The sequence below is a fragment of the Bufo gargarizans genome, chromosome 3 (genome assembly GCF_014858855.1).
Source record: "Bufo gargarizans isolate SCDJY-AF-19 chromosome 3, ASM1485885v1, whole genome shotgun sequence".
Taxonomy (NCBI): Eukaryota; Metazoa; Chordata; class Amphibia; order Anura; family Bufonidae; genus Bufo; species Bufo gargarizans.
The window spans coordinates 202,698,549-202,715,511 of record NC_058082.1 but is presented as its reverse complement, the minus strand read 5'-3'; the positions used below and the strand labels follow the sequence as shown (position 1 = coordinate 202,715,511).

The window sequence follows — 16,963 nt, the reverse complement described above, 5'->3', positions numbered from 1 at the left end:
ATATCGGGCTGTTATACATGCAGGCTATGTTTTCTTTGACTGTTAGGTATATTTTGTTTGTATGGAGTTAAAGAGACAAAGGGGACCATGGGAGATATACAAACCGGATTCCAAAAAAGTTGGGACACTAAACAAATTGTGAATAAAAACTGAATGCAATGATGTGGAGATGGCAAATGTCAATATTTTATTTGTAATAGAACGTAGATGACAGATCAAACGTTTAATCCGAGTAAATGTATAATTTTAAAGGAAAAATACGCTGATTCAAATTTTCACGGTGTCAACAAATCCCCAAAAAGTTGGGACAAGTAGCAATAAGAGGCTGGAAAAAGTTAATTTGAGCATAACGAAGAGCTGGAAGACCAATTAACACTAATTAAGTCAATTGGCAACATAATTGGGTATAAAAAGAGCTTCTCCGAGTGGCAGTGTCTCTCAGAAGCCAAGATGGGTAGAGGATCACCAATTCCCACAATGTTGCGCAGAAAGATAGTGGAGCAATATCAGAAAGGTGTTACCCAGTGAAAAATTGCAAAGACTTTGCATCTATCATCATCAACTGTGCTAAACATCATCCGAAGATTATGAGAATCTGGAACAATCTCTGTGCGTAAGGGTCAAGGCCGTAAAACCATACTGGATGCCCGTGATCTCCTGGCCCTTAAACAACACTGCACCACAAACAGGAATGCTACTGTAAAGGAAATCACAGAATGGGCTCAGGAATACTTCCAGAAACCATTGTCAGTGAACACAATCCACTGTGCCATCTGCCGTTGCCAGCTGAAACTCTACAGTGCAAAGAAGAAGCCATTTCTAAGCAAGATCCACAAGCTCAGGTGTTTTCACTGGGCCAGGGATCATTTAAAATGGAGTGTGGCAAAATGGAAGACTGTTCTGTGGTCAGATGAGTCACAATTCGAAGTTCTTTTTGGAAATCTGGGACGCCATGTCATCTGGACCAAAGAGGACAAGGACAACCCAAGTTGTTATCAACGCTCAGTTCAGAAGCCTGCATCTCTGATGGTATGGAGTTGCATGAGTGCGTGTGGCATGGGCAGCTTGCATGTCTGGAAAGGCACTATCAATGCAGAAAAATATATTCAGTTTCTAGAACAACATATGCTCTCATCCAGACGTCATCTCTTTCAGGGAAGACCCTGCATTTTTCAACAAGATAATGCCAGACCACATTCTGCATCAATCACAACATCATGGCTGCGTAGGAGAAGTATCCGGGTACTGAAATGGCCAGTCTGCAGTCCAGATCTTTCACCTATAGAGAACATTTGGCGCATCATAAAGAGGAAGGTGCAACAAAGAAGGCCCAAGACGATTGAACAGTTAGAGGCCTGTATTAGACAAGAATGGGAGAGCATTCCTATTTCTAAATTTGAGAAACTGGTCTGCTCGGTCCCCAGACGTCTGTTGAGTGTTGTAAGAAGAAGGGGAGATGCCACACAGTGGTGAAAATGGCCTTGTCCCAACTTTTTGGGGATTTGTTGACACCATGAAATTCTGATTCAACATATTTTTCCCTTAAAATGGTACATTTTCTCAGTTTCAACTTTTGTTCCGTTATTTATGTTCTATTCTGAATAAAATATTAGAAGTTGGCACCTCCACATCATTGCATTCAGTTTTTATTCACGATTTGTATAGTGTCCCAACTTTTTTGGAATCTGGTTTGTATATCGTGAGGATATTTATATCCTGCTTGAGTCTACATTGCCATAATTTGCACCACATTTTTCAAACATTGCCCATTTAATTATTTTGGTGCATCTTTAAAAATAACAATTTTGTCTAGAGATGTTATGTTAGTTTTTATGTCACCTCAATACTAAAGTGAGATTGATCCATTTTTAAAAAAAAATTACTTCACAAATCATTTCATAAATCTGGGGACACCTACTCACCTAGCTAACATCCATCCATGTTCCCACCCCTTTTTCACCATAAAACCAATTAACAGGACTTCATAAATTCCCCCACTACCAATGTCTTTACTGCTTGTTGTCATACTAACCCTTCAAACTTGGGTTTTTAGTCACCCAGTTACCCACCTCCATACAATTTTTCAAAGAATATGTGGAATAGTACATGTGCATATATGGAATAGTACACAACACAAAGTTACTCTAGTGAAAAAGGAATATTCTTGATATTAGCAAAACATACATACCCTACAAGTTAATAATATAAACTTATCTCGTTTCAATGGTCACTGCTTAGAAATACGTTTTAAGGGTGGTTTCCCACACAAAAAAAATAAGTTTTTGATAAAGTTTTGCATTATATATATTTTTTTAGCTTAAGCCTGAAGATTCTAAATAAATACGAAATATAAAACAGAGACTTCAGCTTCTGTCATGTTTAACTAGTTTTTGGCTTTGGCTTAAAAGTCTGCCTCAAAAACTTATGTGTGCTGTTTCTTTAACACTTTTTTGTTTACAATTTAATTCCATATGTGTTTCTTCATCGTTTCATGTCATCAATATAAATGTACCATGTAGAAAAGATAAAAAAAAAAAGAAAAAGAAAACTCATGGAGTGAAAAGGTATGACCAATCTTTTGACTGTTATTGTCTAACTTGATTTGGCCCCTTAGAGCTAATTTGCGGAAATATAGTTTTGGTTTACATATAACTTGAGGCAGGGGGTGTACTATTTCTCTTTATGGAGAGTGCCAAGTAGGCGTAAGGAGTCATACAGGCCAAGCAATGTCCCTCTGGGAATAATCTATGCAAATTAGCTCCCTTTCCAAAAAGAAAAGAAGGTTGAACCTCTAATGCCACCAGATGTAAGGTCCTTTCCTTTTTGGAAATAGAGCTAATTTGCACACGATTTACATATAAGAATCCATACTAACTACAGTTTAGATGTGACAGAGATTAATGCTAATGTGACACAGACTACATAATATAAGTACTTTTGGTTTTTGGGTATAGGAGTTTTATTTAAATTAGTGTAAGTAACCCCTTCAATCCATCAGACTTCATCTTTGTAAGCATTCTAAAGTACTGACTGCAAAGAGGATATTAGTCTACATTCCACATATTAAATTACAGGGGATTATGCAAGTTTGAGATCTATTGCTAACGGATACTGTATTTTCATAATGGATGTACTCTAATTACACTAATTACACGCTTATTACATTATACTGTTTTTTCCATCTGCCCTAACACGAGAATCTGTAGATTGCCATAAAGACTATAGTGCTACTATTATATTCCACACTCATAATTAAGGAGCACAATGTTTTAAATATTTTTTACTTGCTAGATTAAATGCTTGACGTATAAGTAGATTAGAAAAGTAGTGATCCTAACATTTAGAAGTAGGGATGCAAAGCTCAAACCATCGGTCCACACAATAGGCACACAAAAACTGATCAAAGCTGACATTTACAGCTTAGGAAAGATGGGTCTGTACTTCTGTAATAATATTAGGATTTTATTATTAAACCTTGAAAATTATTTTTTATGATAAAAATTCTAAGTTGTAGTCTATACTTAAAATGACACATTCTCATCTATGTTAAAACAGCACTTCACAGATGACTACTGCATCAATCAAAGAAGACACAAATGATAATATCACCATATTTACACGAATACTTGATGGTTTGCTGGATGGTTACGACAACAGACTACGGCCTGGGCTTGGAGGTAAAGAATCGCCATGTATATTTTTGAGCGACTTGTGAAAACTGTTTGCAACCAAGTGATAATTGCAACACGCTTTATATAGAACCAATTAATAAAAAAATCACTATATACACAGCTTTAGATGTGAATTAGATTGAGTTAATTTATGTAAATGCATATTTACACTCTTAATAACCCCACACCATGCAAATAGCATAATTCTACATGTTGAAAATACTCAAATGAAGGAAAAAGGATATAACTTATCCACTATTAAGTTTGCTAGACGCATTATATAAAGGTTGTCAAACCCATTGATTTCAGAGGAACTGGACAACCATCTGATGTGTATAGGGGCCTTGCGAGATAAGGATTGAGCAATTAAATTTCAACATGCCCAATCCTTTTGCTGTCAAGGAGATACACCACTTGGCAATGGCCTTCGCCACTCTTGAGCCAAGCAAGCATGTTTATAAGTTTATCAGGACAGATTGCTAGAATGATTGCGATGGCATGGGCAATTGAAGCTGAATTTGGTAACACATACAGTATCTGAGCTCACAAAAGCACTTGTCTAGAAAGAAAGTATATTAGTATGTTATTAGCTTTTATTTGATAAATTATTTTACATTTTTGTGAGCCCTAAACCACTTTTAAACCCTTAACCAGTGCCAAATCCCAAGAGCTCCAGTACTGTACTATTACAGTGCGCTGCAAACACTGGTAATGTCATTGTGTCCACGTGATCAGCACCAGGATTGTAGTTGCAGTGGACAAGGGCGTGTCGTGTTCGGGTGTGGGAGGGAAACACCACACCGAACATAGGAGGGAAAGGGATGAGGGAATAAGACCTGGAAATTCGGGAAAGAAGACGGACACCTCCTAGTAAAACCCTAATCAAAGTCCTGACTAACTACCAGTATGAACAGACCCCATAGGTAGGTGAGTTCATACACAGAAATACTTAATGTCCTAACTCACCCTATAGGACCCAGGTACTAATGTCAGGATGGAGACAACCTATTCCTCCAAAAGGAAGGACGAACAAGAGTATTCCTCAGGCCTTAATACAAATGACAGGGAAATGCAATACACAAAATAACCCAAATAAAATACAAAAGGGAAAGAAAGCACTTAACTTCAAGTGGCTATGGCAGCACCAGGAACTCAGCCAAAATCCACACTAGCTATCCACAACTCAAACTGAAGCTATAAACCATAAACGCATAGCGGGAGAAACAACAATAAATAGAGAAGGTTAAATGACCATAATAGCCACACCTGGGGAAAGAAGGTGTGGCAAGTACCAGAAACAACACAGACGTCATTTGATCCAAACAGAAAACATGTCAGATCTAACCAATTGTTGCCAGTCTCACTGATCTCCTACCACCTGTCACGGGAACGTCCGTGACAGGAAGCTCCTGCTACTCCTGCTGTGATGTTCGGCGCTGGCAGACATGTTCCAGTTGTGGGCTGCAGTTTAGGGCAGATCATGCAAATAGGTAGGGACAGCGCTAGGCAGGAGTACAGGGCTCACTTTTCATTACCGTGACACTGCTGTCCCCATTCTATAAGATTTGATAGCAAGCCTGTCTGTAAAAGACTTCCAGATATAATGCAGTGCAATACAGAAGTGCTGAAGTGTATTATGAGTGAGCAAGCTCACAGAAGTTCACGCTCCCTAGTGAGACAAAATTTAAAAGTAAAAAAAAAGTTAATATGAAAAAATACCAAAAAAATTTTTTCCAACATTAAATGCTTTATGTGAAAAATTAAAAAGAAGGAAAAACTGCACATAATTGGTATTACCGCATACTCGAACTATAAAATAGTAACATTATTTAATATGCATGTTAAATGCCATTAAACACTTGTGGGCCACATTTAACTCAGCAAGGACTTTTTGAACATCTTTGCATAGTTAGCAGCTGTACACTAATCGTGCAGCTGCAGGAGTGGGGAGCTGTTAGTGACAGCTGGGTTCCCCATAGAGAAGGCAAAAATGTTTTTTTTTTTTTTACTATCACTACTTTCTCCATCACTAAATACATGTTGCTCAATGAGCGCCGTGTATACAGATCTGGAAGTGGCAATAATGCTTCCTGCTCTGGTTCTAGCTATCATGTAATCGCTGAAGGCCAGGTGCTGGGTCTTAACAGAATCAGATCAGCTCTGTTGTTAAGCCTTGTAAGCTGTCAGCCACAGTTACTGGAGAAATAATCAGTATAATTTATGACCTATAATAATAATAATAATAAAGGGGCACAAAGTTCAAATTAAATATAAAAAAAATACATAAAAATAATTTCCTATGGATTTCTGAATAACAGCACAAAAAATATTTACATAACCAGTTGGAAAAAAGTTATGGCTTTGAAAGATGCATGCACCAAAAAAATAAAAAAAATAAAAATAAAATGAAGTAAATGGCCCTGGTCATGAATTGGTGAATAAAAAGCAATATTGTTGTTTTTGTTTATCCATCCTCAAAAAAGCCCAAAAAAATAAATGTGCTTGAAAAGTGAACCTATGAAAATGTCACCAAATTGTGCAAAAGCTACAACCTCACACAGCCTACTTGATGAAAAAAAAACAAATAAAATAAATTATGAAATAAAATAAATAAATAAATATAAATCAAGATATGACTTTCAGAATATGTTGATATAATTTTTTGTATTTTTTATCACCATATCACCATAATCATAATGACCAAAAGAATAAATGTATCATTATTTATGCTGAACGACAAAAAATTCTAAACATAAAAAGTACTAGCAGAATTGATGTTTTCTTTCAATTTTCCTCCCAGGAAAAAATAATAAAAGTTATATTTATATCAAAATGTACTTGATTGTATGCTCACTGTTACCTACACAATTATTATCATTGTTAATACTTATAATAATCATAGATAATAATTTTATTGACTTGGGAGAGTTGTGGCAACTGTACAAACACAATATACATAAAAGTATCTGTATGTACAATGTGACTAAAAGGGTTATATTTTGTCTAGTCCACCAATCTGCAGTAATCAGTCATTTAGTTGCTGTGGTTACTAATGTTGATTGAGCACCAAAGTGGTCGTGAAGTACACTTTGTGATGCTCGGCTGTTCTACCGAGCACCCGAGGACAATGGAAGTCAATGGGAGAACCCCAGGCACCCCCTGCTCTGAAGAGGGGAGGGTGTCGGGACTCTAGTTCAGCTTAGGAGTCCCTGCTTTGACTCCATATATAGCTATATTCATATATGGAGTTTCTGACAGGATTTGAACTCCCAACATTATACATTAGAGGCAAGGACCTTATTCACTCAGCTATAAAGCTGAATGCTTAATGGTGTCAGAAAAACCTCACAGAAGTTTCTGATGTAGTGAGTATTCCTATTCAGCAGAAGACTTCTGTGCAGGTTAACATGTAGCTCAATAGTGTAGTGGTTAACATCCTTGCCTCTAATGTACAAGGTTGGGACTTTGAGTCCTCGTAGAAACATTTATATATATATTTATATATTATAAGTTTTTAGCCATAATATATTTACATATATTATTATAGATTTAGAATATATAATATATTATAATATATGTGAATATATTATGGCTAAAAACATCAGTAGTAGTTTCCCACATATTATGCATTCTTATATATCAGAAGTATGATTTTATGAACACCAGTGGTTACACATGGGCTAGGGTTAGTATTAATCACACTGTAAAGGCTACTTTTCTCAACAAGTGTGACACATGCACACAATTACTGAGGCTTAGTATAGGCAAAGTGACAAAGAGATTAATACTGAACCGATGCAACAATCTGGACATTTATAATGCAGGACTGTCAGATCTAATAAAATGTTTAATACATGCAATCAAAAATCCTAGGGTGATAATTATAAGGGCAGGAAAATCCTTCCTACTCAGAATACAGAAGAGCTGGTTTAAGAGGCCCTTAATTCATGAATCAGGTTTATTGGAGTAATGCTAGCAGCTGTGTCAATACATCGTTCAGGCCTCTCTTCACATTTTATTAAATATATATATATATATATATATATATATATATAGAGAGAGAGAGTGTATACAGAAAATATAAAATCTGAATCATGCAAAAAAAATTATACTGAGTTAAAAGAAATTAAAATAAAAAAGCTCAGTCTACATTGTGCTACTGTGCGCTGTAGAATAAATATTTGTATAATGTATAAAGATGAATTATCTTCATTATAATCTTATTTACCATGACCAAATATCATGTTCATTTGATTTTCTGAACACTTAATATGGCTTTTTGTGCACTATACATTTAAGTTATCCAGAGCTGTGAAAATGGATGGGAATATTTAGAGATGCAGTTGAACACATTTATTATTTTTTTTAATTCATTTAGGGTACAATTCGCACAGATCAGTTGTCAGATTCAGTTTGGGTCAGAATAAGTTTTACCTGGATACAAGGTGCCCAATAGCCACTTATAGTCATTTATAACACTGTAAGGTCTCCTACTATTGTCTCCAACCCAATGACTACATATGGCTATGGGTAAATGCATGGTAGTCCATTGTAACAAACAGCTTGTTCAAAAACAACCTGCTCTGCTGGAACTTGGATTTGTAATGCTTTTTTATATAAAAAAATTATAAAAAATCCCAAAATGATCCTTTTTTGGGAGTAGCAACAGGTTCTGTGCTATGTTAAAGAAAAAATAAAGAAAGAGAAAATGTATATATATATATATATATATATATATATATATTACACAAATACATGGTAACTGATGCAGAAAAATGTGTCAGGAACTCTAGTTTGTGATCAACAGATAAAAAAAGAAAAAGAAAGTTGAAATATTAAAAAAACAAAACAAAATTGTCAATTGGAGTTCAGTTCAATATATGACAACTGCAATGAAGAAATACCGTATTTTTCGCCCTATAAGACGCCCTTCCCCCCCAAAGTGGGGGAAAAATAGCAGTGCATCTTATGGGGCGAATGCTGCATTTTGCTGAATTTTCAATAATACGCCGCGCCGCAATGCCACGCCGCAATGCCACGCCGTGGGTGTATCAGCTGAGAGGGAGGAGGGGCTGGGGGCCGGCATCTGCTTTTATAATGACAGCGGGGCCCGTGCGTTGACTGTATTCTACTACACGGGCCCCCGCTCACTGTATATAATCGTATCTGTAATTGTAGGAATTGTCAATGTATAAAAATTCTGGGTAATCAGCGCCTGTATTACTTACAAGCGCTCGGTAGCAGAGAGGAGGGAGGAGTCACTACATCATGCGCCCACGCCGCCTGCTTTATTCATAAATTGGGCAGCGCAGGCGCGTGACGTAGTGACTCACGCTGCCAGCGGCCATCCTCCCGGCCTGCCTCCTCCCTCCTCTCTGCTACTGAGCGCTTGTAAGTAATACAGGCGCTGATTACCCAGAATTCATATACATTAACAATGCCTACAATTATAGATAAGATTATGTGCAGTGAGCGGGGCCCGTGTAGTAGAATAGTCACTGCACAGACCCCGCTGTCATTATAAAACCAGATGCGACCCCCACCCCCTATATTGGGGGTCATTCACACTACAGGGACACTGTTATGGAGGGGATCTGTGGATGACACATAGCATAAGATGCTATATATGTGTCATCCACAGATCCCCCTCATAACAGTGTCATCCACAGATCCCTATAACAGTGCCATCCAGAGACCCCAATAAGAGCCACCCAGAGATCCCCATAGCAGTGTCACCCACAGATCCCCCATAACAGTGTCACCAACAGATCCCCCATAACAGTGTCACCAACAGATCCCCATAACAGTGTCACCCACAGATCCCCCATAACAGTGTCCTCAACAGATCCCCCATAATAGTGTCATCCACAGACCACCATTAGATCAAAACTCACCAAAAGCACACCTTTTAGTTAAAAATTTTTTTTTTCTTATTTTCATCATGAAAAACCTAGGTGCGTCTTATGGGCAGGTGCATCTTATAGGCGAAAAATACGGTCTATAGCAGGTACACTAGTCTCAGCTAAATTTTGTCAAGATCTTTGCAATATTTTTTAATCAATTAAAAATCAATTGAACACAGTTTCCAGTACAATACGTGGCAACTGTGACACAGAAAAATCAGGCGGTAAACTATGAGCACAAAGATTAAGGATTAAGGGTCCATTCACACATTGCGGATCGCATTCAGACACATTAATTTCAATGGGGCTGTAAAAGATGCAGACATCTTGTTCGAGTTAAAAAAAAATTGCCAGCATGCATATGGCATATCTGTGATTGTGAATTATGTGGTATACATTGGGGTGAAACACATTAATAAACAATTGAGTGGTATAGCCTTAAATGTCGCTGCAGCTCCCACTAAACATGACTGGCAGTCTGAGTTACACAGTGAGATACTACAATGTCACTTGTCCATAGCTAATATCTATCTCTCTATCAAGTAATTAAATCTAACTAACTAATTTTTTTTTCTGCCAGTTAAAACCAGATAGTAACACATATCGCTGTTTTTATAATTTTTTTTCCTTTACTGATTGCAATTTTTAAAATTCTACTTTCTGGACATGATTATAGGCTGCTATCTTACCTATGCTGCTCTTAACAGCATTTAGAGATATACTTTACAGCAGCCAGCATGGTCATAGACATAATGGATGGCAGGGGACTTCATTGACTTCTAAGGGAGTTTTCTAGACATGCTCTCTGACCTGTAGAAAGGTCAGGAGGGAGTAGATAAGCTTTGACAATCACCTATTGTGATTGGTGGATCCTGTGTTATCTATCTATGGGAGATATCTGTCATTCCAATCCTGACTGCCATGATAGGACGATGATCTCAGTAAAGTGATCTCTACAGACAAGAAGTGGCACCTATTATTATGCTTACTGTGCTATGTGCCCTACCTCCTCTAATGGTATTGTCTAAGTGAACCCCTTGTTCTTCACAGTACCCCTGATTGTGGGGATAGACTTTCCAGAAGGGAACACCAGGTCGCTATCTCTTGAGGAGGATTGGCGCATGAGGCAGCTGGTCCAGGTGGACCAGGGGGTACCAGTGCAAGGTACCAGAGGTCAGCAGACCGAGTCGTAACCAGGAGCAGCAATGCAGGACCGAAGGATGAGGCAGCAGCAAAGTTGAACAAGCAATTGGTCAGGACAGGAGGCACAGGTACAGGGAAGGCAATCCAGGTCAGCAAAAGGGGAGTCAAGGCAAGCAGGCAGGGATCAAACGGGTAGCAGAGTCCAGAAACACAAGTATGGGTCAGGTAAACAGGAACACAGGCAGAGATAACAGAAACCTTTGAAGGACACATGTACCTTAACAATCAGGCACCTGGGAAGGGGGATGAGCCACTTATATAAGTGCAGGAGGGATAGGATTGGTCAGCACGGTCACATGTGCTAACCCATAAATGACAGGAGGTGACGCACGCCATCCCTTAAGGAAGTGCTACAGGGAACAAGCTGAAATCATGCTGTGTCCAGGGTTGGAAGAAAATCGTGGAGTGGATTCACCGACGAACACGGAACCCAGGACCGTGGCGGTAAGCAAAGGGACATCGGCGGACGGCAACCGCTGTTACAATGGGGAAGTTGCCTGAGGTCATGCGATCCTCCTTCTTTATCTTCCCTGCCCTGCTGTGCTGTTTTTTTGTTCTGTCAAATTGCAAATTTCCCAATTCCCTAGAATCAGAATTTGTGGGAAATTCCTAAGCTGGCTTATAGAGGTCATGTAATCATGTCCAAACATATATTGTAAATACTGAGAGTGAGTGCAGACATCTGTCTGATGATCTTTAAAGAGGCTGTGCTGCTAATATAAATGTATCCTGACCAACAGATATCGCTGTTATATCACTTGTAATGTAGGATGCACATGTGTCATTGGTAAGAACAAGGGACATGGTTAGTGTCACATGTTCTGCTGATGTCAGGAAACTTCACTGCCCTAAGACGTGATGGGACAGCAGAAACATGACAAACCAGGAAGCAGGATTCAAGCAAGGGGGATAAGAGAAAACTGCAAATTAGATCAATTTGAATAAAAAAAAAACTGTCCAAGGAGGAATGGGAGCTAGAGTCAGTAAGTGCTTGCTTTCCTCTTATATGGGATAGTAACCACCTCACATGTTATATTGCATCTGGATATTGCAGAATAGTGGCTTGAATTTGTTGAACATGTATGCTTTTTTCCTACCTTACTTGTTGTAGAGGCTGTGGTATAGATTATGGCCTTATGTTTTGGCTGTTTCATATGTTTGTAAAGTGTTGGCTGTTTCATATGTTTGTAAAGTGTGCTGTGTGTACTGTACCCTTCATTGAATCGCATGTCATAAATAAATCATTAATGTACCAATGTGATATAAAACAGTTGTGACTTTAATGGCTACTTCACGCAAATAGCTTGGCTGCTTCTATACTTAGTGTTCTAATATGGTGTTTCAGAATAATGCTGGGTCAACCATATATAGTGTAGGATCAGCAGGTTTTGTTTTTTTCAACTGTATGAGCTTTAAGATTATGGACCTCTCTAACACTAAATGTGCTGATGGTTATTTTCTTACATGAAAGGATACCTAAGGATCCAGATATACAGATGCAGCCAGTGTTATCTTGACTTGAGGAGCACCAGTTGTATTGCTCCATCTGTAATATTCTTTAGGTACATGCTTATTCAACAATGACTTATTTATCTGCTGATTTCAAACTACATGCAGTATCTCACAAAATGATTACATCCCTGTAAATATTTTATCATATCTTTTCATGGCACAACACTGAAGATATGACACTTCGATACAATGTAAAGCAGGGTAAATTTGATGAGACCTCAAAAAAACTCAATACACAACCATTAATGTCTAAACCATTGGCAAAAAAGTGAGTACACCCCTAAGTGAAAATAGCCAAACTGTACCCAAAGTGTCAATATTTTGTGTGGCCACCATTATTTTCCATTTTCCTTAACTCTCTTGGGCATGGAGTTCACTAGAGCTTCACAGGTTGCCACTGGAATCCTCTTCCACTCCTCCATGATGACATCACAGAGCTGGTGGATGTTAGAGACTTTGCGCTCTTCCACCTTCCATTTGAGGATGCCCTACAATGCTCAATAGGGTTTAGGTCTTGAGACATGTTTGGCCAGTCCAGTACCTTTATCCTAAGTTTCTTTAGCAAGGCAGTGGCCATCTTGGAGGTGTGTTTGGGGTCTTTATCATGTTGGAATATTGCTCTGCAGCCCAGTTTCCGATGGGGGGGGAGGGGATCATGCTCTGCTTCAGTATGTCACAGTACATGTTTGAAATCATGATTCCCTCAATGAATTAGCTCCCCACAGCCGGCAGCACTCATGTAGCCCCAAACCCTTACACTCCCACCACCATGCTTGACTGTAGGCAAGACAACTTGTCTTTGTACTCCTCACCTGGATGCCACCACACGCCTGACGCCATCTGAACCAAATAAGTTTATCTTGATCTCATCAGACTACCGGACATTTTTCCAGTAATCCCTGTCGTTAGTCTGCTTGTCTTCAGCAAACTGTTTGCGGACTTTCTTGTGCATCATCTTTAGAAGAGGCTTCTTTCTGGGACTACAGCAATGGAGTCCAATTTGATGCAGTGTGCAGTCTATGGTCTGGGCACTGACAGGCTGACCCCCACCCCCCCCCAACCCACACTCCTTTAACCTCTGCAGCAATGCTGGCAGCACTCATGCATCTATTTTAAAAAGACAACCTATGGATGTGACGCTGGACACATGCACTCAACTTCTTTTATCGACCATGGCGAGGCCTGTTCTGAGTGGAACCTGTCTTGTTAAACTGCTGTATGGTCTTGGCCACCATGCTGCACTTCAGTTTCTGATTTTTGGCAATCTTCTTATAGCCTAGGCCAGTGATGGCTAACCTCTGACACTGGATCACAGTAGGCACAGATAAAACGTAACTTTTAATATTGATATTAATAATACTAACCACTTCAAAGTGTATCAAAAAAGATGTGAAAAAAACTAAGAAAAAACATTATGACATGATATTCTCTTTATAACCATTAGCACCTTGATCAAAACAGAGGGGAGAAGCTGACAGTGGGGGTAAGCGGGCACCACGCTATCCCTACGAGGACCCTTAATAGTACCTCAACCCACAACTTACCTGAACACCCTGATGGTGAGTGGCTTGTGGTCTCGTACCTGCCCTGACTCACCCCCATATTACCCTAAACATCCCAACGCGTTTCCCCTAGTACAGGTTCATCAGGGGAGAGATAATGGGTAAAATAAGGAAAACGATACATCGATTATAATAAATCATAGATATAAAAGATGAGAACCAATATATACTACAAAAACGATGATATAGTACTCTGTGCACCAACTAATGAAAGGAAGAGAATGTTAATGAACCGGATAGTCAGTAGAGATGATTTCATAAGCCATTAGTCACAACTAAGCTAGATGCGCATCTATTAGGACAACCACTCTTGTACCAGCCAGCCTTGCCACCGATGTAGCAAATTGATATGTAAGAGGTGTTTTGACCACAATCAAATCCTGTGTTTAAAATGCCATTGTGACATCTTTATCTAAGGGGATCATTGCACACTATCGATGGACCACCTTTTAGCGAATAGTCTTGGTGATCCTGTGCATTGATAGAGCTATATATGTGGATATTGATTGATATTTGCTTAAATCAGCATCATACACTAGCAAAATATATCACCATATGTCAGCAATATCTTGATATACCATACAAATTATATCTATACTTAAGCAAGGACTGGGTTATTGTTGAACGATTTGGCTGTTGAATTAAGGCCACTTTTGAATGATATGGCTGTTGTGACTAATGGCTTATAAAATCATCTCTACTGACTATCCAGTTCATTAACATTCTCTTCCGTTTATTAGTTGGTGCACAGAGTACTATATCATCGTTTTTGTAGTACATATTGGCTCTCATCTTTTATATCTAGGATTTATTATAATCGGTGTATCATTTTCCTTACTTTATCCATTATCTCTCCCCTAATGAACCTGTACTAGGGGAAACACGTTGGGATGTTTAGGGTAATATGAAGGTGAGTCAGGGCAGGTACGAGACCACAGGCCACCCACCATCAGGGTGTTCCTGTGGGTTGAGGTACTATTAAGGGTCCTCGTAGGGAAAGCGTGGTGCCGCGTACCCCCACTGTGAGCTTCTCCCCTCTGTTTTGATCAAGGTGCCAATGGTTATAAAGAGAATATGATGTCATAATATTTTTTGTTTGTTTTTTTTCACTGCTTTTTTTTACACACTTTGAAGTGGTTGAAATTATTAATATTAATATTAAAAGTTATGTTTTATTCGTGCCTACTGTGATCTAGTTCTTTATATTGCAGGAATTGACATTTATCTTACATATATACATTCTGTAAGGTTTAAAAAGATTTAACCTCCGACACTCCAGCTGTAATGAAACTAGGACTCCCAGCATGCTCCATTCATTTCTATAGAGTTTTGAGAACAGCCAAGCAAGTGTGCATCTTGGGAGTTGTAGTTTTATCACAGCTGGAGTGCCCGAGGTTAGTCATCACAGGCATAGGCCATCTTTATATAGAGCAACAATTCTTTTTTTCAGATCCTCAGAGAGTGCTTTGCCATGAGGTGCCATGTTGAACTTCCAGTGACCAGCATGAGGGAGTGTCAGAGCTACCCATGCACACCTGAGACTTTGTAACACTAACGAGTCATCTGACACCGGAGAGGGAAAATGGCCACAATTTGGCCATTTTCACTAAGGGGTGTACTCACTTTTGTTGCCAGCGGTTTAGACATTAATGGCAAAATTTACACTGTTATACAAGCTGTACACTGACTACTTTACATTGTATCAAATTGTCATATCTTCAGTGTTGCCCCAGGAAGATATTATTAAATATTTACAAAAATGTAAGTGGTGTACATACTTTTGTGAGATACTGTAAACAATACTGTTGAAAAGTATTCACACCTTCCAGATATACAGTATAACTAGATATGTGTCACTTTTAAAAGTATCTGATCTAAAAACAAGATTTAAGATCAAGCTTGAGACCAATTTTCATAGTAGCTCCTATTTCATTTCTGGTCGGTTGTGAGCAAGATAAATGACATGTTTTTATTCCCATTATCTCGCTCCCTTTCTCTCTTGGGGTTTCGGATTTATTGTACTCTTCTTTTGTATATGATGCATGTATATTTAATGTTTTTTCTTTGTAAGTGGAAAATGAACTCATAAAAAATATATTAACAAAAATTTACCAAAGGAATCTGATAAATCACAACAGCTTTCGCTACAGACAACTAAAAAACGAATACATAGCACTATATTCTATAGTGTTATAGACAGTATTTGTTTCTGACCCGCTTCGAATTGCCCAATTTTTACATTGCAGATTTTTCGCAATTGCTAAATAATCTCAAATATGAATATTCGCGAATATGTGACGAATATTTTACCACATATACGCAAATTCGAATATGGGACCTGACGCTCATCACTACTCCTGACATGTTTTAACAACAATAATCATATGTAACTCCAGCTCTCAGACCCCCATATATTAGGAGTTTAGTCCTGAGTAGTGTTGATCGAGCACCAAAGTGTTCGGGTCCTTTGGTGCTCAAGTAAAACACTTTGGGATGCTCAGGGCACCCGAACACAATGGAAGTCAATGGTAGAACCAGAGCAATAAACCAGGCACCCCCTGCTCTGAAGAGGGGAGGGTGTCTGGTTCAGTGATGGCCAGTTCGCATTGTTCGCCCGCAAGCATATGCGGGCTGCCATCTTTTTTCACAAGTCCAGCGAGGCACAGGTAAGCCCTTACCTGTGCGTATGCGCGAGCCGGTCTGAAAACAAGTGTGATCAGCGGGGCTTACCTATGCCTCGCTGAACTTGTGAAAAAAGACGGCAGCCCGCATATGTTTGCCGGCGAACAATGCAAACTGGCCATCACTGGTCTGGTTCACAGGAAAAGGTCAGAAATTGATGGAAACACCACTGAAATGGTTTGGGAACAGCATGGGGAGGATTTCTGGATGCATCTTGGACTCCTAGGTCGCTGCTTGGAATGATGTTGTCCGAGTAGTACGCCACTTTTACAGACTGACAATAATACGCACAAAACGGTAGATAAAAATTGATTTTAGAGGAAAAATTGTTAGGAAACATTCTTTCCTATATTCTTTCCATCTCCTGCTCCTCCTCCTCCTCATCATCATCCAATTTGCGCTGAGAAGATTAATTGAGGGTGGTCTGGCT

General features: G+C 38.9%; 1 protein-coding gene across 1 annotated transcript in view; it reads left to right on the top strand.

Moving 5' to 3' along the window:
• The first annotated feature begins 3,429 nt into the window (after positions 1-3,429).
• GABRA5 (gamma-aminobutyric acid type A receptor subunit alpha5) overlaps positions 3,430-16,963 on the top strand; it is a 268,627-nt gene continuing 255,093 nt past the window's right edge. Inside the window, exons 1-2 of the mRNA XM_044285544.1 lie at positions 3,430-3,437; positions 3,556-3,677. Coding sequence (XP_044141479.1) covers positions 3,430-3,437; positions 3,556-3,677 — 130 coding nt within the window. The remainder of the gene's footprint in view (positions 3,438-3,555; positions 3,678-16,963) is intronic.